Source organism: Sparus aurata, chromosome 11 (assembly GCF_900880675.1).
Source record: "Sparus aurata chromosome 11, fSpaAur1.1, whole genome shotgun sequence".
Classification (NCBI taxonomy): Eukaryota; Metazoa; Chordata; class Actinopteri; order Spariformes; family Sparidae; genus Sparus; species Sparus aurata.
The window spans coordinates 20,569,848-20,597,355 of NC_044197.1; the positions used below are offsets into that span (position 1 = coordinate 20,569,848).

General features: G+C 41.2%; 1 protein-coding gene across 10 annotated transcripts in view; it reads right to left on the minus strand.

Annotated features, from left to right (window-relative positions):
• The window catches only part of ptprsa (protein tyrosine phosphatase receptor type Sa), a 245,849-nt gene that overhangs the window by 72,032 nt on the left and 146,309 nt on the right, over nt 1-27,508 (minus strand). For 7 of the 10 annotated variants that reach the window (XM_030433080.1, XM_030433079.1, XM_030433076.1 and 4 more), the window contains 3 exons: nt 26,756-26,944; nt 7,665-7,775; nt 5,271-5,282 (listed from right to left, as the gene is read on the minus strand). In XM_030433080.1, the coding sequence (XP_030288940.1) occupies nt 5,271-5,282; nt 7,665-7,775; nt 26,756-26,944 (312 nt within the window). The remainder of the gene's footprint in view (nt 1-5,270; nt 5,283-7,664; nt 7,776-26,755; nt 26,945-27,508) is intronic. The other 3 variants (XM_030433082.1, XM_030433078.1, XM_030433084.1) reach the window with 1 other exon arrangement.

Consider the following 27,508-nt stretch of genomic DNA (forward strand, 5'->3'; position numbering starts at 1 on the left):
TGGGACAGTTTGCCAACAAACAAATATCACCTACACACACTGACAGGGTTTTCATCTGAGAACTGACATTTACTGACCTGAGCACCGAAATTATCACTAAAATGTAAATGTACTGTAGGCTGTAGGGGCCAAGCATGTTAGTAAATAAAAGCGAATAGTTCTATATGCAACATTCAAATGGTGAAAATACATCTATGTTACTGGCTTTTAACAGCCGTGTCATATTGAGTCATAGAAAACACAGCACTGTTTGTGTTTAAAGAATTATAAAACATTAATAGTCAACTACAATCAGAGAACCAAACATGGATGGAGACCTACTGCAGCCACTGGTGGGCTTTTGATTTATTCTCCTTTGTACTACTCTGCATGCATCCTTTCAGTCCTGTTATTCGCTATTAGAGGCACCTATGCTTCTACCTTGGGCAAGACACGACCTGACCTTGAGGGCAAAAAGTTCATCAAAATCACACAGTGATTTGGCCAAGAAAAAAAAAAAAGCAATATCTGATTCAAAGTACTCTGTCATTTAAAAATGCATAATCTTACTAAAAGATTAGTGGCTCTTAAAAAAAATGCTGTAAGAATCATAACCTGCTCTGCTCCGACATGAACCATCAAAAACTTCAATTAAATAATGGGACTTGTTACCTTTCGGTTGGGATATCATGCTTTGTCTCATATTGAGAGGTACTACTGGATAGTCAGGAAGTCTAAATAGGCGATATTCTAAAAAAAAAAAAAACATGTTGAATTTGGAAAAAAAGCCCATCAGATTGGGACAGGAAGTATATATTAGGATTTTAATTTGTCAAAAAATGCCTAACGAAACAACAAAGGTGAAAGGGCAGCCCATTCCTCACATGGACATGCATGGGTGTGGCTATGGCATGAGTGACATATACAGGTGCGCCCCCATCCACTCGGGCAGACACCAGGGAACCAATACAATCCGAAAATGTCACCCAAGCCCGTCCAAGCATGCCGTTCATTCCCAAATATAGCATTGTTCCAGACACACACACGCACATAATCAAAGGAAAGAAAACAAATGAAACTGAACAAATCCACAAAAATAACTAAGTCCGAACAGCATAGACAGTACCAGAGTGCAGCTGTGTTCCACAAAGAGGTATGCATCAATACTATTAGATGTTTTTCAGCTATGATTTGTCTCAATTTTGGCCTCCAATCCAAAGGAATGGTGAAAACTGAATAGGACGAACAGGGTCTGGTTTTAATGGGGAACGTCCAATAAAAGTGTGTCTGGTGGTGCACTTCTCTCCCTGGGGCTCAGGTCAGTCAATGGACCGGGTGCTGTAGTGGCTGAGTGAATGAGGTTTCCCCACAGGAAGATGTCTCTTTTCACCTTTGAGTACCTACACTGTCAGGGCAATATGGGAGCTCACATCAGCCATCCACGAAATGTTGACAAGGTTTGGCAGTGGCCAGAAAAATTTAAGGGAAAAATACACAAATCACTGATCCAATACAGAAAAACTTAACGGGAATCTATAATTAACGATAGGTAATCAAACTACAGTTCGGAGAAAACAGCTGATCGAAAGCCGCTGGAGAGTCCCTGACAACAGCATGCACAGTGTGTCTGACATATAAATAAATCCGGTCTTTGGTAGAAAATTAATAGCTCAAGGTCAGTTGATACTACAACATTCTTACATTATATCTTGAGAGATGAAATCAACTACACACGCTTGGGAACAAAATTAGGTGTGTGTCTAAATGTCAGTATTCCATGCAAATGAGACACTATTATTAACTAAACATGGGCCTGTATGACAAGGTTAGTATGACTTGCCAGTAGCACGGTAAGCTCTCCAAAGCTGTGTGTGTGTGTGTGTGTGTCAACTCCGCTTTCCTACTTTCAAAATTTAATGCCAGTGAAAGAAAGAAAACAAAGAATCCCAATTGCATGGACAGGCTCCTCATTCACAGAGACCAGGAGCCCAGCCGGCCCATTTGGAATTGAGAGAAAATAAAACAAACATATACCTTTCATTTTGGACTACTAACAACAGATTATCTTGTTTCAAGCCCCAATGTGGAGAGAAAGACAAGAAGCCTTACAGTGGACGAGGTGAAAAGCAGTCGAGAGAGAACGCCAGAGTACTGCACTAACTCTAATAGTGGGCGGTGTTGTGGAGGGATATGTGCCAAAAACAGAGGTCAGAAGGTGGACATTATCGGCCATTTTGGTGAGGCAGTTTTTGATGCCCCAAAATGAAGGGGGAAGCCAAAATAATGTGCAGCCTTTAGTGTCACCTTGAAGCTGAGATTACACCCTCTTGCTGCCTGAGGACACAGGCGCAGTATGGAGATCCTTTAGTCACACTTGCTGGGTGAGGCCTTTCGGCATTTACATATAAGCCGCAGGGGTCGGCCCGTATTAACATACCTTGGCTGCGCCAATGCTAAACAGTCACTATCGGTGGCTCATCAAAATGGAAATTATTACCTAAAGGTAACTGACAGGAATCATAGCAGGGGTATCTAATAATATAAAGCGTTGGATTGAGGGGATTTCAGAGCCTATCACTTTTTTTCTATTGACTTACAGTTAGATGACAAGCAGCCAAATGATACTGCAGATATGTCCCCTGACTGTGGTCATGCCTACAGTGAATATTACCAGTCAGATTGAAAAAAGTAGTGTTTTGTATTTGCATTGGAATAAGGGGTAGTGGAAATTTTGTTTTGTATGAAAAAGAAAAGCACTTCTGATAGCAGCATGATGTTTTTTGAGGTGGTGCCTATTAACGTCAGGACTCCTTGAGACAAACATCTAATAGAGATGGCAGGGTTTTTGCTTTGGCCAGTGAGAACATAAGGTGTAATCTAGCTTTCTTTCCCAACGTTACACACAAATGCATAGCAGGACATGCAAGCACATTCAAAATCAGGCAGATACCATTGTAGGAGGGCAAACATGCACATGCGTACATCACAGCTCAGTCTTTCTGCATCAGTGTTATTCTTAGGACTTTATCATTAAACGTAAAGATCGAATGTTGACATTTTGACAGCTTTTCATAACTTTCCATTTCTTACAGTGGGATTGTGCCATGGTTTGTGGACAGGGAGTGACAGCTTATTGACTGGCATCTGTCACAGACTCTGTTACATTTTAATTGTTACAATTACTGGTAGAAAGTCTTTTCATATTCAAGCTAGGAATAGCAGTGCTAGAGTTGAAACTCTCATTTGTGTCTGGTATAACTGCTCAATCTGAAGGGATGATTACATATATTTGTCTAATAACTTGCCTTAAGGAAATACATTATGTGGCTGGTGCAATGGAAGGAAATGGCATGGATGTGTTCGACTGGGGCCCAAAAATAAATCAACTATAATCAGCATCTTCTCAAAGTAACACTGGCTAACATTGAATATTTTTAAGGGGGTTTGTCTTACTAGCATTTTGGGGCTCATGTCAAATCTTGACAAACAAACAGGCCCATACCTACTTAGATATGGCAAAAAAAGAGTAACCACAAGTAAGTGCTTTAGGCATTTAAAAGCAACTGTCAAGGTGCCCTTTAGCAAAATATGTTCTGCCTTCATTTAGGAAACCTTTACCAAAGCATGAAAATTACTACATTTGTTGAATGCTGGTGCATTTTCAATATGACTTTTAGATTTTACCAGGATCAGTCTAATCCCGTGGAGATCAGCACACAGCCACACATACAAATACTAAGACTCTCAAGAGGAGACTGATAAGGGCGGGAGTGTGTTATCTATACTACCTGAATGAATGTCAAGCCTGATATACAACCCAGACCTCTTAAGCCGCGTGTAAAACCTCCACGTCAAAAAAAGTAGCTTCTTTCTAAAATAATATTCATCTTGTGTATTCCTAAAGCTACAGCTCACTGCAGCAGGTGACACGAGAGTCAATATAGATCTAATTCAGCTGAAGATGCTAACACCGAGGCTGAACATCTTAAGAGATGACAGGATGCTGGTACAAAGCCAGTTGCAATATAAATCAGTAAACGCCACTCGCCTGATTCATTTAGCTCTCTCTCCTTATTACTGCTGTAGGACTACAGTATTCATACATCAAAAAATATAAATTCCTGCGTGCCCCGTCGCAGTCCACTTCGAGAATCTTCATTACTTTAGTCACATCAACCTGAAAATCAATTCTATTATACGAGTGTGTGTACGAGGAATGGAGGGCTTTTGAATAATAAATTGTAATTTGATTGAGTGTCATGACTGCGAGAGAACACAAACAGCAGTCACTGAGGAAAACCAATCACATCTCGCTGCCGCCATTTGGAAATAAAAGTATCTTTGAGCACCCGCTAAGCAACAGCAAATGTGGTGTCGAAGTCATTATATTGTTATTGATCCACACGACACTGTAAATGGCATCCCTTAATGGCTGCCTGAAATCACCATGGAACCCAATCAGGCCCAATCAGATCTAATTTTTTCAGTAATGGGTCGCTATAAACAAGATGACAGGAACACTGGCTGTATACACACTTATTATTTCATTCGGCATTTGCATTTGCACTCCGAGAATCAAGAAGCAGAGCAGCATCATTTTGAAAAAAGAAACACAAAATCTCACAAACAAATGAACCACAAAAAGACAAACATTTTAGAACTGAAAAGTAAGTTCAGGAACAGAACCGAAACGAAAGGAAAAACACACACACACACACACACACACACACAACACCATAATCACAACACAAAAAATAAAACCAAACAAAGGAAAGCCAAAAAAAGGGTTGTTTCAGGGAAAACACTTGAAGAGAAATCAAAGGAAGAGAAGGAAACAATTGAACAAAACACAGGGAATGCAGAAAGTAAAAGACCAACACGGCCAAAGGGATTCAGTACAGGCATGCGAGCGCAGTTACATTCTCCCATCATGCAACAGGTCCTGTTATTTTCACGTGCTGGGTTTTCATGACAACACGTGCAAGAAAGCCTTTAAGTGCAGAAGCAATACCAAAGGATGCAAAACGAGAAAAGGCCCCACAATGCAAACATAAAAGTAAATTAACAAGACCCGAGCTAATCGGGTTTGCTTTCATCATTTCTTCCTTGGAAATAAAGAAACATTTCTTTCATAATCATTTAGCAGTTTGGATTAACTGATTAGTATTTCCTCAAATTAGTAATGAATCGAGCTCTGTAAAAGGCAAATACAGCTAAAATTTTTCAACATGTTGAATTTTTTTTTTTTCAAATGTGGGTTAAAAAAAGTAAAAAAGAAAAAACACACCAACCTTCTCGAAGCTCTGAGGGATGTAAAGGGGTTGATGCAGAACACAATGACATGAGGAGAAGAGAAAAATAGGGGAAACACAGAGAGAGTAAAAAAAGCCACCTCAAGGTGTTTAGCTGCAGCTACATTTCCCTTTTCTTGAATCTTTTTTTCCTCCTTTTCCCTTGTCCCTGCTATCAGTGACACCCGTCTTGAAAGTACACTTGCCTGCCCCCCCCCACCTCCCTCCCCCTTAAATAAACTTTGAACCAGAACAATCAGATTCACCCCAGTGGCCACACTGTCGCTTGGTAAAGAAAAAAAAAAGTAGTGAGGCGCCACTGGAGTCAAATCAAGCGTACCATACTCATAATTCAAAATTTCACAAGCTCCTTATAGCCACAAGGAGAGGCTCCTGTGGTGGCTGTATTTTGCTTTTTTGTTAGAGAAGGAAACCAAATAAAGAGAAAAATAAAGAAAAACTAATGAGAGATAGAAAAAGAAAAAAAGACACAGTTTGGGCTGAAATTAGCAGCTGCAGTTCAAGACAGTTACAGAAAATGTTTTTTAGAAGCCAATCAGTAGCACTGTCATTACAGTTTCTGCTTGGATAGTCATCTCAATTTCCCCTGCTACAGTATGCCCCAGATAAATGTTGGAATTGTTGTTTCATATTTTTTTCCTGAGAATTGATCCCCACCACAGCTGCTAATCTCAAGTGCATTTCGCTTTGTGAACAAAACATAGTCAACATCAAGTATCAGAATTGATTGACAAAAGTTAACTGAAAACAGACAAAGGTTGACACCATCAAGGCATAACAAGTGTGTTACATAGTGTGAAAGTACCTGAGTAATCATGACCCTTGTGTAGTCTTTTATAGGCATGCTGATGGAGCCAGTGTTCATGGAGATTGCATGAATTGTTGGAAATGATATCAGGGCATAGCTGCGTGTTTTCTAGCCAAAGGAACTACCAAACAGGCCAGTGCTGTGTCAACAAAATGTTCCCATTATAATTATTTAAGGATTCCAGTAGAGCTCTCGACTGTAATTTGCCATGAACCTGAATTTAATGTCTGTCATGCTGTACATGAGCAAGGTGCATAGCTACTTGACATTAGACAGCACGAGCCTCCAGGATGAATGCTGACAAGAACAGACACTTATCTTCATGAACCATTTTTTTCACTTCTACCCCTCACAGTTGAATTTGTCTTCCCCATGCTGCTACTTCACAGGGTATGATAATAGCAATAATAATGGAAAAGCAGCTCCCTGACCCATTTTATAATGTCAGACTAGTGAATTATTTATTGGGAACAAAGTTATTTGGTACACAGCAGAGGGAACAAACTGAGTAGATACCGAAGCATCTTTATTTAATATGCACAACATAAATAATGCATGTCGAAAATGCATCTGCTTCAATTTATCAAAGGTCCCTCAACAGGGATTCATTGTCATTTAGCATTAGTGATAGAGGGTAGGCTTTTGTCTTCATTGCCTGTTTCCTATGAAACTCAACATTCCCTGTGACTGTTTGTTTTTCATATCTTCACTTTGCTGGAACATGCCAGCCAAAATTACTACTGACTGTAAAAGGCTTTCTAAAAGACAATACCCCAAAGCAGAAACAGGGGAATACTATGGATTTATGCTCCGGAACACCATGAAGAGAAAGTAGAGGAATTGTACTATTTATAACCTATGCGATAGAGCGTCGTTTTATGTAATACAGAGCAGCTGACTGTGTTAACAGTCCTCTTCTATTAATTCACCACAGGGGAACTCTTTACACCCCCAATTCTGGAGAAGGCGAAGGGGTTGAGATTTTGATTGGTGGGCGTTATTACCTCGCCACTCAATCAAAATCAAGACTTACCGTTGTGCTCCTGTACCTGAAAAAAACTAATCAAAACGAAGTCCTTCCCGCACTTTTTGGGTTCCATAACTTTGACGGAGGGGGAAAGAATTTATCGGGCACACAGTTACAGATAGAAGGCGTCTTACAACTGATAAAGTTAAAGACATACGGCTTGTTGTGCTACACATTTCCTTCCGAGTGAGTAGGGGAGGGCATTCAAAGACAAAATGGAGCATAACATCATAACAGAGAAGAACATTAGTTGGTCAATTATAGTTTTACATTTGGAAGTTTCAGTGCATATGAAATTACATTTGTGGGCAGGCAATACTATCAAAGCTAAAAGATTTATACGACTCGGGTAATACTATTTTGCAAAATACATTTTGTGCAAATACAGCTGGGCTAGAATGGAAGCAATTATCATTTGTTAAGCTCAACAGTAATGCCACTTAAAGCTGAGCTGCACTGTGCAGACATTTTAGTCAGAATGGGTGGATGTTTTTATTTTTTATTTTTGGCCTGGCTCTGGGGCCGGATTGCTCCCTACCTCGCACATAAAGGTTAGCAGGGGACGAGTAGCGCACGCCTTCCACATTAGACGCCACGCACTCGTACTTCCCCTGGTCGGTCTCTTCGCTGTTCTCGATCTGCAAGGCACCTGGGAAATGACAACATCCGACAAAGACAAAGAAGGCAGGGGGTGGGGGAGAGAGAGAGAGAAAGCAGGGAAGAAATGATTAGTTGATCTGTCAGTGACAGTGCATGAAGGAGTCAGACAATCTTCTTAATGGAGGGTATCTTTTCTTTTCTCAGGACCATTTTGTCAAGAACTGTTTCTCTCCGCGATTCTAATGCAGATTACCATGACAGACCGGGTTTCTCTCCAGCCTCAGCCATCCACAAATACAAATGTGCACCGAAGAGGTCACACTAAATATGGTGGCTGCTGTATTTTTGTGCGCAGCTCACGAATGACATGAGATCTATTTGAAAAATGCAATATAAACAAAGGAATGATGTAAGTGTGATGAATGGAGAGCCGTGCTGAGATGGTCCTGTAAACTGAGTTAGATTAACAAATCGCCCTGTGCAAAGCGCCCTCCGAGGGATCGTTTGTGAGCGCTTGGGGAAGAGAGGTCATGGGAAAATATCCAGCCATACAGTTCATGTCCAAATGAACACTGGCAGGAAGCATAATGCAGCAGCTCGGCCCGTCTGTAAGCTTATAAATTGCAAAAAGTAAAGACACATCTAATTCTTACATAATATCGTGCAAATGTACTAAATACTGACGACCATTGTGATTGGGTTGTTTTAAAATCATCTGTCATCTGTTTTATTCATGTGTTTGTTTAATTACTCTTCACTGCAGTATATTAAAATGTTATATAATCTATATATAATGTCAAAATCACATACATGTCTCCTTTTTATCTTCTTATTACCATTTTCTCCCATATTTTCATATTTTCTATAAGTTTTATATGTGTTTTCAAACAGACTCTATTTCTAATCTCTTTCTGGAATATATCTCTTATATGTGCAAATAAAGTCAACCTAACTGCTTGGCAACAACACTGGGGGATGGAGGAGGGAGGTGGAACAACGAGCGTCAGATCATTCCTCATTAGAGCGCTGTTGACGGCACTTCCTGATGATATCATTAGGGCTTCTGGCTGGCTCAGCAGACAGATTGCAGCCCAGGCCTCCCTGACAAACACAGCACCATCACTCGTTAGCGTTTAGCCAGGAAGCATCAATACGCCAGCCGCTGCCCAGGATGCTTTGTAATATACCATAACCTACTCCATCACAACAGCAAGCGGAGGGAACACAATGTTGTACAAAGCTACTATTCTGGAACATTGGTCTAATAACACTTCTCAGCTGTGCCACAAATGAGACCATCGATCCAGCTTAATTATAAAGATTATCCACCTTGGCCACGGCCTAATACTCTTAGACTCTTTGACACCTTTTAGGCAATACAGAGATATCTTCTGTTTGAAAAAACGGAAACAGACCCAACGCTACAACAACCTATACTCCATTTTTTGCTTCTCTTCATTTCCCTCCTCAGCTCAGATCATCCTTCTCCCCCTAGGGGGAACAGTTCCTGGCACACAGCTCACGAACCAAATGAAAACGTCTACCTGCAGAGTGCAGGTGGTGCAGTCTTCGCTCTGCGTTTATGCAGGGATCTGATTTGGATGTGTTTGATGTGCGCTTGGAACAGCAAATGCCAGAGCGGTGGCAGGTGGGTTGGAATGTGCTCAGAAGCCTAGCGCCTCAACACCAGGGAGACCACAAAGTAAGGAGTGTGTGAAGTTCAACTCCAGGTGGAGGCTTCCAGAAAGCTCTGCCAGCGGCTCCCCAGCCTTAGTCCCCTTGCTGAATTAAAAAAAATCTTTAGAAGGCGGATTGTTGGTACAATTTTTTTGGTGAAGGTGGTGAAGGGTCTATGGTTGGATACATCCCTTTACAACACAAATAAATCAGTGTAAATGTTGTATTTTATATATTTTCATTCCATGTATGCCAGCTGCTAAAGGTCCACTGTTCCAAAATGCTTCCAACAAATACAAATGTCTTTATCCGAAAATAATATTCAACAAATGTCATCTGAAGGTCACCTAAACATAGCCACCAACACGCGGGTGGGTGACAGATAATGAGCCAAACAAAATTAATTGAGAGCCAATTAAAACCAACATTGGCGGCTTTGAATTGAGCCTCCTGGCGAAAAAGAGACAGAGAGAGAGCAAGATGGAGAGAAAAAACAGAGAAGTCTATGAGGCGATGGAGGGAGTTTCATCTGTTCCTCGCCATCTTTGTTGGAGGGCTCCTCGCTAGGTGCTATTATCTATTGTTTCCAAACCCCTACTGGCTTCATTACATATTCTAGCTATTATTTAGTGGAGCTGTGAGGAGCACATAAAGACGCCTTCTGCTGGCAGAACACAGAGAGAGGGCAAACAACTGAGGAATAAAAGAAAGCGAGGGGAAGTAAGAGGGAGAGACAGGAGTGGCAGAAACAATAAAAGAGAGGGAGGAAAACAATGACAGCAGAAGAGGAAAATGGTATTCATAAATCGTATTTCTTTTTTTTTCCATCTTAAACTTGCCTATTATTATTCTGCCCCAGAAAATAGTGAAGAGAAAATATGTCTGACTCCCTCGCTACAATCTGGGCGAGTTATTACTTATCTTAAACTTGATTAAAGAATAACAACAAATGAATGTGATTATTATTCAAATAGGTCAATTGTTTGATGAAAGAAACCCAGTGAGAGGGCTGTAGAAGGAGAGGAACAGATAAGGCAAGAGAGAAAGAGGGAGAGAAATCACAACTTCATTCTATTTCGAGAGGCTTTATGCTCCTCTCTCCGTCAGATTCGCACATAGTGGAGATGCAATATCCCGCTGGTGTTACATGTGTTGCGCCACACTGCGTGACTTGCAAGTCCGTCCATTTTGTCATTTCCACTCTCCTATTTCATATGTTTTCCTCTGGTCCTGGCTTTGTCTTTTGTACACCACAAAAAAAAGAAGTTCAAATGTCTTTCCTATCTTTTTAGTGAAACAGGCAGTTATTCTAAAGCATAACACTATTAGCATTTAAAGACAACAGACCTCTGACGCTTTTTAACATACAAAATCCAAATGAAACTCTTTTGATGTCCTATCTCCGGCAGCAGCATGTAGTGCACGTGCACCCACAAAACAAACTCAGCCCTTTGAAAACCTTTGTCACCAGCGTGTGTCTCTTTCCTACCATTTCCTTTTGTCTTTTTTTTAAAAATTGACTACGCTCTCTCTGTTTTGCATAATTGCGCTCTGACTACCCTGCCAGCCTGTGGCTCAGTGGAGCGCGAGTGGCCGTTGGCATTTTTTTTTTTTTAATCAGGAAAAGTGGAAACACAAGGAATGAAATAAATGCTGAAAATTATCTTTCACAGGCACAATCAAAACCATGCAAGCAGTCTGTTCACATAATACGTGTTTACTGATAAAGACTTGCCGGGGAAAAAACAGCAATTTTTGGTGTCACTCGCAAAATGTCCGCACTGTGCTTATAAAGCTAGTTCTCTATGGGGATGAGAAGCATGTTCTCCCCGTCCCCTGCAACAAAACCTTATCACAAACATGGCAACTGTCGAAACTACCAAAGACAAGTTTGTTTTGCTTGATTTCATTAGAACACATGGAAAAACAACTACTCTGCTTGCGACAAGAGGGCATTAGCATACAAACCAAGTCTGACTGTGTGGACTCATTATTTAATACAGAAAACAAAAACATCCACTGAAAGATATTGTTCCAAAAAATACTGTTTCATATGTATTTTTTTTTTAATCCATTTACTCATCTATTTTATTTACACTGTGAATACTTTAACTACATGTGTGGCGTGCTATCACTGAGCAAATACTACTTCACTTGCTACATAATCTTGCTCAAGGACACCCTATAAAGGAAACATGGATGTTGAAGGACATCATGTGAGCTGTCGTGGGCACTGAGGCAACAATCTGAAAAAGTCCAGGACGTTAAGGCCACACCGACTATAAGCAAAACCCCAGGAAGAACCACCCCTGCTGAGTCATAATTCACGTTTTTCTGGGTCAGAGGAGAAAAGATTGGTGCTTAGTTTTTTCTTCACGTTTCTTTTCCGTGATGTATGTGGCACCATTAGGATCCGAAAGAAGAAAAAACAGTGGCTACAATTCAGAGAGAATACAGTCCTTGATAATAATGACATCACTTCCATGAGGACCAATTAGTCTCCATCTCAGTCAAAGTGACCCGTCCTTCCCGCTAACACTCACAACCTCCAATCTCCACTGCTACCCACTCCTGGCTGTCTTGCAGCATGTTCACTGACTTCATCCACTCGATAAAGAAGGCCGTAATGGGCAGTGGGTCTGGGACATTTATCCCAGCTGTGACAGGTGCCCTGGTTAACAGCGCTGCATGCCGCGGGCTGATCTGATGAGGTGCGTTGAAGTGCCAAGGTGTGATAACAAAGGAGACTGCCTGCAGAGCTCAACAATTGTATGTTTTGAAATCCAATTCAGAGTTTGGAACAGACATTCTTATAACAAAAGCTTTTTGCGGCAGTCACCTTGTGCCAGTAGTCTTAAGTATATTATTATTTCACAATTTTCTTGTGAAAAGGATTTAGATGTGTGTATTCGGTGGTAAGAGAGACTTTAAACTTTTAGCTTTCCCTAAATTTAAAATAAATGAGTCCCTTGCATATTTCCAATGCCCTTTCTCTAGCTGCCGACTGCCAGGAAATATATCAAAACATATATCTATCTATCTATATATATATAGATATTAACAAATATATTGATATTAACAAAGTCATTACAAGCTTGTTTTAGTTTAAGACTGGGTTGCTGAGAAAAAAAGCATAAGGAAAGAGGAAAAAAGACAGTCAGAAAGAGGTGGGAAACAGTCTCATTTATGAAAGGTACAGTGTACAATAGAGCAACAGACAGAGAGAACAAACAAACCTATCAAAGAAGGCTGGGAAGAAGAGTCGAAGAGACTGACAAGCACAGAAAAACAGAAGGACAGATGAGGGGATAAAAGAAAAGCGAGGAGGGGCCAGCATGGATGATTAATTTCAGAAAGTGCCTGAAGCCGTAGTCTGCCCACCCCTGTCGCTGCTTTGTAGAAGCTTTGCCATGTGTACCCCCCCTAGTCCCATTTGTGTAATTCAATTAGTGTGCTCCAGCGGCCCTTGATTGATTTGTTTAGGCGATCAACAAAATGGCTGGCCAAGTCTCACTCTTTCTTTCCCTCCCTCTTGCTCTTTCCACAGCCCACTAAGGCCTGCCGGTGGCACACTGTTCTTTTCATCATTTTATCTCTCGTTTTCAGTTCATGTCTCTCATTAGTCCCTCATTTCTCATCTCCCCTCCTGTCGTTTTCCTCTCTGTCCTCTCATCCCAACACTGCTCGATAGCTAAAGCTCTACTACTGTGCAATTAAAACCCAAATTAGCACCTTACTGTATAAGTGGACACGCACTCAAAAAAATAGCCTTGTAATAGAAATAGTGCACTTAATGATTCGGGAGGAATAGTTATAATAATCAAATATATTTCTAGTAATAAACAAACCTGTCTTGACATGCAAAGCATACAAAGTTGTAAACAGACAGCACATCATGCATAGAAGCCCAAGTTGCCAGAATAAGACGTTGGCATTATACTTTTATGCAAACCACGGATACCCTACATCTATTCCTCTCCAACATATCACTATCATGTTCACATTATGTAACCTGGTGTCAGTCCAAACCATGTAACAGACTCCCTCTGGTCCACCATGTCACAGTTGCATTTGGCCTCACCTACCTGTGAAAACAACACATTTTCATTCCCCGGTCAAGTTAGCTGTTACAAACATGTAAATGTCTGTTACACAAATGTCAAGATAAAGGCACCGAAACTACTTGGTTAGGTTTAGAAAAACACTGTGGTTTCCCTTTAAATAGCTCAGGAGGTAGAGCGGGTCGTCTAGTAATCGGAAGGTCACTGGTTCGAATACCTGGCTCCCCATGCTGCATGCTGAAGTGACCTTGAGCAAGATACTGAACCCTAAATTGCTCCTGTTCAACATCTGGCACCTTGCCTGGCAGCCTCTGCCATCAGTGTATCAATATGTGTGTGAACGGCTGAATGGAACAAGTGCTAAAGTGCTCTGTAGACTAGAAAAGCGCTATAGAAATGCAAGTCCATTTAGCATTCCATTTAAAATAAGCACTTCCTTCAAGCAGCTCCAACTAACCATCACCACCTCCCGATGTGGAAGAAAACAAAACCTGGTATTTTGGATGAGACTTCAAGACATTTTCCACCCTTGGATTTGCCATTTCTGTGATTAAACCTAACCAAACCTTATGTACTGTTTTGTCAGAAAAACTTGAAATGTAATCACTGGAATCAGGAAAAAAAAAAGGTTTCAACATATCCATGGTTTGCAGAAATGTAAATGCCAACATTTATTCTGGCAATTAGGGGTGTGTATAAACACTGTAAGCCAATTAGTATCCCTCTGCAAAGGATAGTGCATTGCTACAGCTACAGCAGGTCCAACAGGGTTTGATACAGCGTGCAGTTGTTGTACTGTCGAACATCAATTCCAAAAGCTATACAGTGACTGTAGGATGACAAAATGAGGAAAGTTATGCATTTCATTTCAACTGTGAACTTGCAGTTCTAACAGTCACATAATAGAGAAGACAGCCAGTGTGGATACATGGCAGCCAAGTATGGAAATGGCCTTTTCTCTCTGTCTCCCTTTCCGTCTGTCTGTATCCTGGCTGTCACTTGGGTACGCACTGCCACCACCCCAAGGTCATTACACTGTGATCGCACCAGCATGGGGCCCCACGTGTGATGCCATTGTTGTCAGCGCCCATCTGTTGGCTTGTAACGCTCCTATGAAATCAGTAATGAAGCAGGTAGGGAGTCAAGCTACCTTCCTACCCAGCTAACCTCTAGGCCAGCACCTGGGCGTATGTATGGAAGCAAAGCTAATGCAGTTTAGACATTTTGGGAATCGGCTCTTACACGCGAAGCTGTGACGCTACTTCCAATGACGCACATTGTGATTTTCATGAGACATCAGATGAGACTTGAGGCGCTTTTGATTACTTAAAAAAATCCTAAGACGGGCACATCCCTTCATACCTGTCTGATCTTATTATATTCCATCCCATGCTCTCAGCTCAGAAATAAAAAGAAGTCAGCAGGCTGCAGGGCCTTCTTATATGATGCCCCCCATGAATAATCGTCCTGCTGATATCAGATAGTCGGACTCTGGTGAGGCCTTTGAATTCAAACTTAAAACTCATCTTTTCATCCTAACTTTGATTAATTTTGATAACTTTGAGTCTATTGAGCCTCAAACGTATATTCTATGTTTGTCTTTCAACTAAGAATACAGCCTTAGTTATGCATCTCTCTAACCCTGTATGTTCGTTGGCCAACCAACACATGAGCATCCAAGCTCTCTTTCTCTCTCTTATCTCATTCTTTTCCCCTCTCTTGCTACTCAGGCTTCTCTGTCAAGTGATCTTGGGACCTCTCTCCTCTGGTTGATTGGGCCTCATTCCATTCCTCTTGTATCTTCATCCTACAGGAGACTCAAGCCCTCCTCTTGTCTCTCTCTCTTCTTCGTGTGTTGTTGTCCTTGTTTCTTTTACTACTATATGTGGTGTAAATTAGTGCAGCATTCCCTGATGAGAAATAAAAGCATTACACTTAACCAAGTTTTCAGTTGATTTGGTATAGAAGAAGTTGAATAAAGAGAATCAGACAAGCCAACAACAGGCAAAGTCAAACAGCAAACAAAACAGAGTCAGAGCACCCATTACTCAGCTGAATAGGGACAGAGTCTTTTGCAACAGGCTGGCTTAAGAGTCTGACTCATTTAATACTCATGAGTTCCCAGTGGCATGGTGGGCTGTAATCAGGTAGGCATTGATCTGTTATTTGCATACAGCACGATCTTTGTCTCTCCAGGTCCGAAGCTGCAGGGCCTAGATTTAACTAGCCAGGTCATGGACTTTATGTGGTTCATCCAGATTGGAAAACATGTTTTCTAATCCAAACAGCAGTGAAGCAAAGAGCAGGGCTGACACGGCAAAACTATCAGTTCAATGTTGCTATATTAAGCAATTTCTATTAGGCTATCTGTATGAATGGCGTGCTTGAGGTCTTTTTCCTTCGTTTCCTTATCCCAATGGAGAGTGGTATGCAGGACAAATTGTACATTTGTGACTTGTGATATTGGGCTTTATAAAAAATTCTGACTTGACTTGACGCAGAGTGACTTAAAACGACTTGTCAGTAGGAAAAACGATGTTCATTTTCATTCTGAAATTATCCATTTTCTGCAGTGAAGGAGTCAACTTAAAGTATGTGAAAGGCTACATTAGGGTGAACGGGCACCTATGCAAACAAACCATTTGTGTCCTTCTCAGACACCCTGAGCTCAACTACATTTGCACCTCTCTCCAGATCCTATGACATTAATTTTCCCTCAACATAAGAGCCATACACTCTTGGCACCAGTCAGTGTCGGCATTTGGTAACATGTCGAGGAGAAACCGCCTTTTTCAAGCCGCTTATCTCATTATGCAAATGGAGGGTTCATAAGTCATGCTTGCTTTTGTTCGCCACAAAATGATTTATGAGACCTTATTCAAACAAAGCAGAGCAGGGAGGGCTGGGATTTGGCTATGTTGGGCATGAGTGAGGGCTTTTGAAGGCGCAAAGGTTCTGAATTTTGTCTAAAACCTTAAGTGTTTATGAATGTGTTTGACAATATGCTGCTGTTCAGAGATTCATGTCATGTATTGCATGTATGGAATGGTTAAGGATGGAGGACCTTTATCTTACATTGGAGCTCTATAGTCAAATTGGTTGTGCTTCACTGTAAAGGTGAAACTTGAAGCACTCGTCCCATCGCCATGAGAATGGGGATCTTTATGGCAAACTTTGATTTTCACTTACCTGCTCCGCCTGTTGAACAAAAGCATTCTACACAAACACACTGATTCAACTGGGAGAGAATACTTCAGCAACAAAACCTGGTGGATAATTACAAGTGAAAATTAACTTGTCTGGGGAAATGAAAAGAAAAATAAGAGGAGAAGAAGGATTACTTGACAAAGCTATTGTATAATTCCTCGAAGTCCAACTGTTTGACCTTTGTGTCATTCCTTTACCACCTTGATATCCTCCTGTTCATCCTCTGATATAATAACAGCTTGTTTTGGTATGGTTAAGGGGGGTACATTCTACCCGCAAGCTTCCCTAATTTTGCCTAACAGGGAGGGAGGAAATTAAATCAGATGTGATTTATATTGGCTTTTCCCCAGACTTACCGCAAGTACTTTCAGCTTGGGCTCATAAAAGTACGGGGTACGGGACGGATGAGGAGGATATCAAAGCAGAGAAGGAGAAGAAAGAAAGGGGGTTGCGTAGATTGTGTTGAACAGTTAACAGTATTCAAATACAGTCACCATCGCCCATCCCCCAAATTCCCATCACCACTCTCCCACCCTCCAGCCCCATGTCCAAACAATTTAAATGTCAGAGGCATAAAGCAAACAAACCGACTCGTAATAACCCTCAACATCCCTCCCCCCTGCTTCCACCATCCCAATCCTGTATCATGAACAGCCAGCGACACAATTTGAATAGCTCAGTAGTTTCCTGACACTGATGATGTTGTGGAGATAGTAGGAAGACACAAACACAGAACGCCCACAGAGGTGGTAGAATTGCACACTGATGATGACATGGGGCGTGGGACTGATAATCACATATGACCACACTCACGAACCGCATGTACAGAGCACATAGAACCCAAACACAGATGACATATTAATGTTAGTGGATAGATAAAGGTTCGACACTTTTAAGAGGAAAAGCCCACTTGATGCCCCGGCCCCTTTAAGTCATTTGGATGGAGTTAGGAGCGGTTATGTCTGGTTTAGTATCAGTTAGCATCTTTTCTTTCCCTTTTCATTGTGTTGGTTAAACATCTTACCTCGAATCGGGGTACCCTCTGGAGGAGACACAAAAACGAAGACACAACATAAGTTTAGTTCAACGTTAATGTTAGTAATAGTTAGAGGAGTTATTTGGGTTGGAAGGTGGAACACTGGAACTAGATTGTCATACGATTAGGTCATCTCTAACAGGGCTTTCAGAAATGGGATTTTTTTTTCACCTCTCATTGCTGGTATCACAAAGGACTGGCACTTACATCAACTTCTCAGTTTCTCTTTTACCTCTCCTTGCCTTATACCTCTCCTTAAATGTTAAGACAGGAAACACAATTGTTCATTGGCAGAGCTGAACAAGCTTCAGGTCTTGGCATGCGTTTTAACACAGCTGCAACTCGGGGTGATAAAGCGTGACCCAGAGAGGTTTGAATTTAAGTTTACATGGATTGCAAAAGTCAGTGGCAAAAAACCTTTTTCCCAGCCTACTGAACTTGAATAAGTGTTCAGTAAAAAAAGTTAGGTGCACCACTATCCTCCTCGGTTATCTACATTAGTATGGAACAAACCTGCTGAGGGAGGAATGCAAGTCCCTACTGAACAAGAAATCCAGGCTGTTCCTTTAGGCAACCGCAGGTTAAAACATTTTGAAGTTCTTATTTATCCTACAAGTTGTAAACCTGCTTAACTGTGACAGATAGACTCTTCGCCTCAAGCTTCATCCCTCCACTCTGGTCATTCAATCTCCTGCCTCTTTCAATTGTTTCATCTTACTGAGAATTGTATGTTTCTCGAGCCTTTGTTTATTGTGAGTCTGTATTGTGTTACATACCTGACTGTAGGCCAAATGTCCCATTAGGGACAATAAAATATTGAGCTTATCCAGTCAGTAAATGTAGCCCAAGTTGTTGCTGTGATGTAAAATGCATCCCTTATAGACAGAGCTTTGGGGGTTGGTGCGAGAGCCAGCTTAGCTTCAACCCTGTCTCTGCCAAGCATTAAATTGTTCTTCCGCACTTGGCTTTTTTCCCCCCACTCAATGTTTTATAACTATTTCTCCATCCTTTCTTTCTTTATCTGTTCCTCCATTCCTTTCTTTTTTCCCTATTTCTGAGTTTTTATGTTCCTTAGTCGTTCCCACAATTCCTCCCTGTAGCCTTTCTCTTTGTCTCCCTCTCTATATCTAAGGATGACTCATGGCAACAACGTGCCCTTGGCAATCCCCTGAGAATGCCAGTTGGGCGGCACCAACCCAGGGGAGGTGCCCTACTTAGCATATGCGGCCTGCAGGCACAGAGCTGAGGGTCAAGGGTGTATACTGCCCATTGAGCCCAACACTACCGGCCTGTCCTGTAAGTAAAAAAAAAATCAACTGGTCTAACCAACAAAATGACAATGACTGCAATCCATCAATTTTTTGCTTTGCCAAGGATGGATCGAACAATTTCTAAGGCACTTCCATGCTAGATGACATATGTAATCTATCCACTGTGTTCTGGCATCTACCCTGGGGTCTCCTATACCAGCCAGGAAAACCTCAAAAAGAAAGGCATCGCTGGAGAATCCTCATCAGATACCTGAACCACCTGAACTGGTTCCTTGCAATGCAAAGGAACAGCGGCTGTACTCTACTACCTTTCTCTTTCTTTAAGAGTGAGCCCAGCCGACCTTTGAAATCTGTGATATATTATATATATATTTCAATATATCGGTCACTAAACTCGTGACCATAGGTGAGAGTTTAGAACATAGATTAACTGGAAATCTTTGCCTTCCAGCTCAGCTCCCTTCCTTGCCACAATGGTCCAATATGACGCTTGTATTACTGCTGACAAACAACTTGTCTGTCAATCTGCTAAACAATACCTCTCCCAGTTAAAATCAAGAGAACCGTGACGCAATTTATGTATTCTATGAAGTAAATTAAGTGGTGTGGGTGGCTACATAGTATGGATTAAATGTTCAATACCTTCTAGACAGATTACGATTGCAACTCTGCATACAGAAGTGTCTTTTGTGATACCAGCAGGTAGGAGGCAATCACTGAGTTTGAAGTTCTGCCTGGTGTGCAATGTACCGAGGTGGACTCATTTCCTGTACTATAATTAAATGTTTTATAATTTAATTAATTGTTACAAATTTCCACAGTGTCAGATGTAGGTGGGAAAACTGTCTCAGTGTCAGATCAGATTATTTTTTAGAAAAATATACAAATATAGTGTAATTTACTCTTGGCCATTTCTCACTTGCAAGGTTCTTGTATTTGATTAACCTAGTCTTCAATATACATGCACAGTGTACTTTATGCATAGATTTGCCACAGTGATAGTTTAGATTCATTGCAACAACCAGGTAAAACAACAAGGACATTTTTATCATTTCTGCTATGATTTTAGAGACCACATAATCAAAGGATATCACAACGCAAAGGACAATAGGGGTCTGGGAAGGTTATGTTGTTATAGAGTTAGAGTTTGATTAGAGGCTGCAGAAGCTGTTGGTTTATTTTGCTTTAGCTGCGATGAAATTTTAGTCAGGGGTTAAGGGGTCACTAGTTATAGGTTAGGTGAGGTTAAGGTCAACATTAGGTTAAGGTTAGGATAAGGTTAAGGTTAATAAAGCAGGTTTGTAGAAGGGAAGGCCATCATATGTGGACCTCATAAAGAACTGGGTTACAGAAGAGGAACGGAAAAAGAGGGGAAAGGGGTAGAGGGTGTAGGTATAGAGGGAGGTTGTTTGGATCAAAGGCATTGGTTCCCCAAAAAATATAAAATATCAAAAGGAAATATTTGACCAAGGTCACTGGAACTTTTCCATTGTATAGTTTTTAATAATAAAGCAGCATGAGGAGATAAAAATAAAACTTAGCTAAGGAGGGACCTGAACAGACAGGCTAGGTCTGGAGAGGCGAGCCTTTATTCAATTACAATGGCAAATCCACCTTTATTACAGGCACACAAGCTAATGGCCATAAGCTCCCCTTCTAAGCTTTGGCCAGCCAGGGGTTGATCAGCTTACGGTGACAATGACCTAAATATACCTCAACAGACCGCTGACCTCCTCGCATTATCAAATGCAGCATTATTTGCTCCACAGAACACCCCATCTGTTTTGTTAAGCAACCCTCTGAATACATTAAAAATATTATTGAGGGATGTAGTTTGGCCAGAGGCAATCTGGACAGAGATGTTGCCCATCTGCGTGTGAGACGAATGGGGTTGCGTGATTGGCCGAGTGTCAAAATCTGACCGCCCTCCAGAGGGCGTCTGGCTGACCTTCTCATCACCATGGACACCAGTCTGGGACCCTAGTAGTGTCGCAGCAGGTCTCTGGCTTGTTAGCACATCTGCAGAGGTCCTAGGCACTCCCTGCAGAGCAGCTTTGATGCTACAAATGTAAGCATTTTCTTGCACTTTTCAGATTAAGTGCAACAGAACTCAGCATAGTTCACACTGGAATGTGCATACTGTAAATGTGCGTGTGAGGAGGCCATCCAATGTCAGGTCATGTTCTCAAACCTTTACATTAAAAATGACCTTAATCTTTATTAATATGCACTCCTACCAATCCTCTCACTGTCTCCCTGGCCTCCAGTTAATCTGTTCTGGCTGATTGGGCAGGGAGGGCCTGGGGTCTGCAGCCACAGGGACTTGGGGAGAAATGTCAGGCTCCCTCCACACCTCTAGAGAAGCTCCTCAGGGGACAATGACGCAAATATCACTGCCCCGCCAGCACAGCATGGTCTGGCACATGAGCAACCAGTCAGCCAGCCAGTCAGCTATATGGCAAACACAAGCTGGCAGTCTATCTTCTTACATGTATAATCAAGGGGGCTTCATTTGTTCAAACTGAGTTTGTTTTTAGATCGAATGTTTGTCGACCCGGCTTTCCATGTCCTATGCACGTTTTTTTCAACAAATACTAAATATTAAACTCTGGAGACCCAAAATGGCTACTTGAAGTTCTGAGAACATGAGAAGATGGCAGCCTAGGGGGCTTGAACATGCAGGCTTATTTCTCATCAGCATAAATCCTGCCTGGCTGCTGAATGAGCTCTCTAGAAAAAATGCAAGCCTCAAAGCTAACATTACCTTACGATAGCCTTGGTATTGAAACAGGGGAAAGTAATTTCCCTTTCTGCCCTCCTACATATAGTTTGAACTGTAAGTAAAATTTACCCAGCTTAAAGTGGCTGGGTATATTTTTGCAAGTAGTTCAAAAAGACAGAAGGAGTAGAGAATGTGGCCAAAAGTAACTATCACTTGAGCCCTTGCCCTCTGGCATGGGCAACAGAGCCTTAGCTAGTGATTTGTAAACCAAGTGGGGATGTGGGCCAATTTGGCAATAGAAGAGAATACTCTCCTGAGAAAATATTTGACCAAGACCAGAGGGTCCACCCAGCCCAAGTTTTGGATTGCAGGGTTCAGCCATACAGCGGTCTTGCAGTGGCCTTCACCTGGAAAGAACTCAAGATTCTTTCAGCCCCTATCAGTACTTGCTGCTCTTTCCAAGGATATTTTTGGACAACGAGCTGTTTTTCTGAAAACTGAGTTTCAACTGTTATAAAAAAGCCAGTCGTACGATTGCTGAAGCAAAGAGTAGTATATGTGTCCCACCAATAAGACAAACAATACTGTTGGCTATGACTGCACAGGAATAATTGTCTTGGATTCAAACAGAGTCCAATTATTTCCTCAAAGCCTGCTGTGGTGCAACACTGCAGAGAGAAAGAACTAGACGTGACAGGGGGCATCAGCAGTATAAAATCTACATAATATAGTCAGGGAAAAGTATAGAAGGCAACAGCTTCTTCCAAGGTAACCTTGCACAAGGTTTGTGGGACCCCAAACAGTCCAGTAAAGTTGTTAAAGTATTGTAGAAAAGGTGGCTGAACTGGACGGCTCCTTAGTTTAACTATGCATTTGAGCATTAACGTGAAGCAGGATGTTGCCTAAAAAGACTTGCTCAGCAACTCCTCCACCGTATAAATAAAAACTGTGCTGCTTAACCGTGAAGCATGATATCTAACCACCCCATTCTCAACTCATGCTGCTGCTTTGTCCTTGATTTGCCTTTCTGCTTTAAGTTCCAGTTGGTGTGTGAAAGTGGATGGAACAAAAGTAAAAGTTAAGGGATAAATACGAATAGAACATAGGGAACAAGTAACAAAAGAGGACGAAGGTGAGGGGAGAGCAGGGGATGCATGCATTTTGGAAAGTAGTTTAAATATGCCATCTGCTTCAAGGAGAGTGGGTGGGCTTGCTAGGCTTTGCAAAACACTTACCAAAGGTTTCTGAAAATGACAAAGCAAGCGAAGTAAATAGAAAAAAGGGGAAGAACAACATAGTTCATTTTAGGTTGAGGTTAAAAGTGACTGCCACGCAAGAATTAAAGGAACTTCAGTTTAGTTAAGTCTTGTGTCCCACCTCAGCATTTTAGTTTTCATCATGAGATACAGTGGAAGAAGAACTGAATTTATCATCATAAATTCTAATTAAAATGTATAATTCTAATTAGAGACATGTTTTTATTTTCAATCGAAATCAAATGAATCCATTTTGGTTTTAATTTGTATTTTATTGGTTGGTTTATTTTATTCAGTTATAACTTGTGTTATGGGTCACAGCCAAATGAAATGTGTTGAAGACTCTGCAATGTGCACTGAGACACATCTGAGTTTCAGACACAAATACAGACAAAAGACAAAGAGAGAGAAAGACAGCAGTTTCAGTTAGACAGAACACATGAAGACAATTGAAGAAGTCATGAAACAGAAAAGGACAGATGGTACAGACATTAGACAACAGGCAGGAAGCTATGCGTCTTTGTCGTCACCCATGGAGGCTCAAAACTGTGATGACAAGGTTGCAGCTGCCAAACGTACCTGAGGAACAACCACCAAAGTCTCTAACATTTTTCTAATTCTCTCCGGACCTTCAGAGTCTTTAGTAAAGCTCAAATAAAAAAACAACTATACTATTACTACAATACACTAAAACTATATACAACTGCTGAGCAGACAGCCTTATCACAACTGTACTGTATCACACCACAAAACATTATTCTAGATGGCAAGATAAATTGATGACTAAACTGATAGAAACACACTTTCAGGATGTTCTTGTCTAGTAACACCTCGTAAAACCTTAATGAAATGTCTTCCATTATTCTTTGGTGTGGTGTTAGACTAACACCTAGCACTAGTGATATTAGGAAGGCATAGTTGTGATCATGATAACCTTAACTTCAATAGTTATCTGTTACATGTCAGGAGGTGCAGTGAATCTGAACAGTTGCCGTGCCCTGTGGAGTTTTTTTCATTATTTTGATCAACAATTGATCAATGAAGCAAAGCAGGTTCGCTAAGCAGGTGGTGGTAGCAAGAAAAAGTTTAATGTGGAAGGTTAACCCTCTGGGGTCGATTGACGCGCCGGCGCGTCAAAATCACGTGACTAATTTAAGATGACGTAGCAGCGAGAGGGAGCCTCTGTGCGTCTCTGTTCTGACTCTATATGTTAGAGCAACCTTCAAACTATATGCCAGTTTTTAAATCGTGTTGATAGGCCAAGTAAAACCGGAGTTACGATGTATTATGTACGCCACACTTTTTCGCTAATGTTGCTGTCACATTTGCTGCGCGTTTGGTGCAGGAAGAGACGGAAAAGAGATCGGGCTTTCCTCACGGACATGTCCGCAAGCAGGAAGTGCAAGCAAAAAAAACATGTTCCTATTGGTGGAAAAAGGCACCACACCAGCCAATCACAAAATTACATGGCAAATCACGTGATTTGGTTGCTGAGGGCGGGGGGAAGATTTGGAAGGGACGGGGCGGAAAAGTGAAAGCAGCAGTGCCGGTCAGAGAGGCAGCGACAGAGATCGCGAGTTTTGAGAGTTGGGAGATTTGTGACATTTAGCGTGTTTGGAGTGCGTAGTTAGTGTGTTATGTAGTGTGTTTAGTGTGTAGTGGAGTCGTTTTTTTGTTTAATGAGTCAAAACAATGAGAAGATTACTGAATGTGGAGCAGACAGTACAGCTTTTCATTGAGCTGGAGGAGCTCAGGCAGACCTGAGCCTGAGGCGTTGCCTGCATTTAAATGTAAATAGTTACATATAACTTTGTAAATTTCAAAAACGTATGCACAGATTTAGCAAACAACTATTTATATTTGCATTATAAGTAATAAAAATGGTTCGTTGAGCATATTTGTGGTTTTCACAGTAAAAAAACTAACTTTTTCCTACTCGGATTTTATGTTTTTTTCGTGATTTTAGGTCCATTGTGTTAATACAGTATGTCAAAATGAAAAAATAACTGTACAGTCACACATGTGAGGTTGTGGTGAAAATAATGACACCAAACAAGGCAAGGTAAATTGTTTTTAAGGTGAAATATAATGGTAAAATCAAAAATAGTCAAAAACGGCCAATTATACCCCAGACCCCAGAGGGTTAAGCACGAACATCTTTGCTGGACATGTGACTCGTTCACAAAAAACAAAAACACCAATGTGCACCTTTAAGGTTGTTCTTCTTAATGTTTCAGAGAGAGTTGGCAGTACAAGAAGATGCATGACGTTGACATAATTAATGTTCAAGCTCTTTTTATAAGAGTCCCTAGCAGGGACTCTTTGTCCTCAAACTTAAGTCAAAAGCACTGGCTGACAGCTTTATCCAAAAACACCTCAGGACAACCTAACATCCCCAGAGGAGGTCCTCGGGCCACTGTGAACCAAGAAAGAGTTTTCAGCTATAAAACATCAGCCCAGAGGGAGCAAATAGTCAGACATATCTTAACAAAACAGGTTTGGTTTGAAATCTTTAAAATCAAACATCTACCTCAAAACTGTAAGTTAAAAGCGAAAGAAAAGTGTCTAAAAAGTGTCTTAGGGAGCTGTAGACTTGCTGTATTTGTCAAGGCATAAATAATGAGATGACAAATAGATTCGTTTCAGTGTACAACTCAGGAGGGCCACAACTGGGGCAGCAACTTGATGGCAACGGACTATTTATTTAGTGGTGTCTGCGCTGATTTACGTTTGCAGCAACAAATCAAATGGGAGTCATTGGATTTTTCGAATGGCGACAAATCATCGACCTAAAATATCTACCCCTTATTGCCTGGGGTTACTTCAGGCCCTACACTTAATTAGCTATATAATTAGACTTTGCTTTACTGGGCCTCTCAGTGGGGTTAAATCAATGGGAACAAGACAACATATCCACCACTGAGTTGTGTCAGTTGGATGTGGACCCTGCTCTCATTGTCTACTATGACACACTTCTGGGATGTTGTGAATGAAGTGACCTCATTCAGTAATGTTACACTCTAAAACATTATTTTCACAACAGCGTTTGGAAAATCATGTATGGGTATTACATCACGGTCAGAGCACTATTGTTAGTTAAAGCTTGACCTTTATACAAGTGTATGTATCTCATGTTGTAGTCCAGGAAATTTAGATTGCGGCGCTCCGCCGTCATGGCAGACAAAAAGTGTCGATCCCCGAGTGCGACGTAACAGGCAGGAGAGTAATGGTGGAGCTTCTACCTGTAAGGTCGCACTTGGGGATTGACACTTTTTGTCTGCCATGACGACGGAGCGCCAGAGATCCAGCTCCAACGGTGAGTAGTTCAAAAACCTTCTTTTTAGCAAACTCTGCGGTAAATCTTAAAAGTGGCTTTCATCGTAATTATGCTTTTACACCAAGGTTTGACTCATATCCAATCGCAAATAAAGTCTTGGTTGCTTTTTGGCGAGAGTTTCACTTGAACTCATGGATGAAACATTTCCAATTTGGACCGACCATGATCTCTTGGTCGCCTCAACTCAGCTCAGATCAGTTGGTAAAAAGAAAAAACAAATTGCAATGTCATTAATCTAAAAGTAAATCATAGTTTTTAGTTCCCAAACAATTACATGTTTTACACAGTTGGAGATACTCTTCTCAATCGCCTTCAACTATATTGTTAAAAAAACAAACAGGCAACATATCTGCAAAGAACAAAAACCCATGTTAACTACTACCACAAATGTCCTGGGAAGTGAAATAAGTACTAAGGTTAATAAGAGGGGAACAGGGCAGCAGCTGCTTGGGCTTTCCTTACCTGAGCGCAGCTGTTTGATCCGCCCGTTACTTGCACTTGGGTCAATGGGCAGGAAGTCTTTGTACCAGGTGATTTCCGGGTCAGGGTTGCCACTGGCAGCACAGAGCATTGTGGCTGTTCGGGTTCGCTCCACCACTTTGAGTTGAGGGCCCATGTCGATGTTAGGGAAGCCTGGTGGGAGTAGGTCCTCTGTGAAAAAAGTAGGTAAAGAACGTGCGTGAGTGAGCTAGCCTTTCTGACTACAAAACGTTCCGATTGAAGGAAGTTATTCGTAATCCAAATGAATACATTTCCATCACTGCTAGAACCAAGAGCTATAACACAAAAGTGAATTCACTAAAAGAAGTAAAACTTCTCATTTCTGTGTATCTTTGGCTGTCCCAGGGAAATTTAATTTTACACAGTGTTTTTACAATTTTCTTTTTATATTGGGATGTGCCAATGTTACTATAAACCTTATATTACATAATTGCACAATACCATTTCCAAAAACCCAGTCATTGATGCATTTGCCTTGGTCCTGCTTGAATTTCTAATCCAAATTTACCTTTGACTACTGAGATAAACCTCAGGAGTGTGAGATTATAGCCTGATAATAAAACCAATTGAGGATATAAGTGATGAATAAACATGTAAACAGCATTTCATTACCAAGCATGCTCTCCCAGAGGGCTGCATCAAGGCATTGAAGGGGTTTAAGAACAAAGACCAAGGAGCAGAGGCGTTGTGCCTTCTTTGATTCTCTTTCTCAGA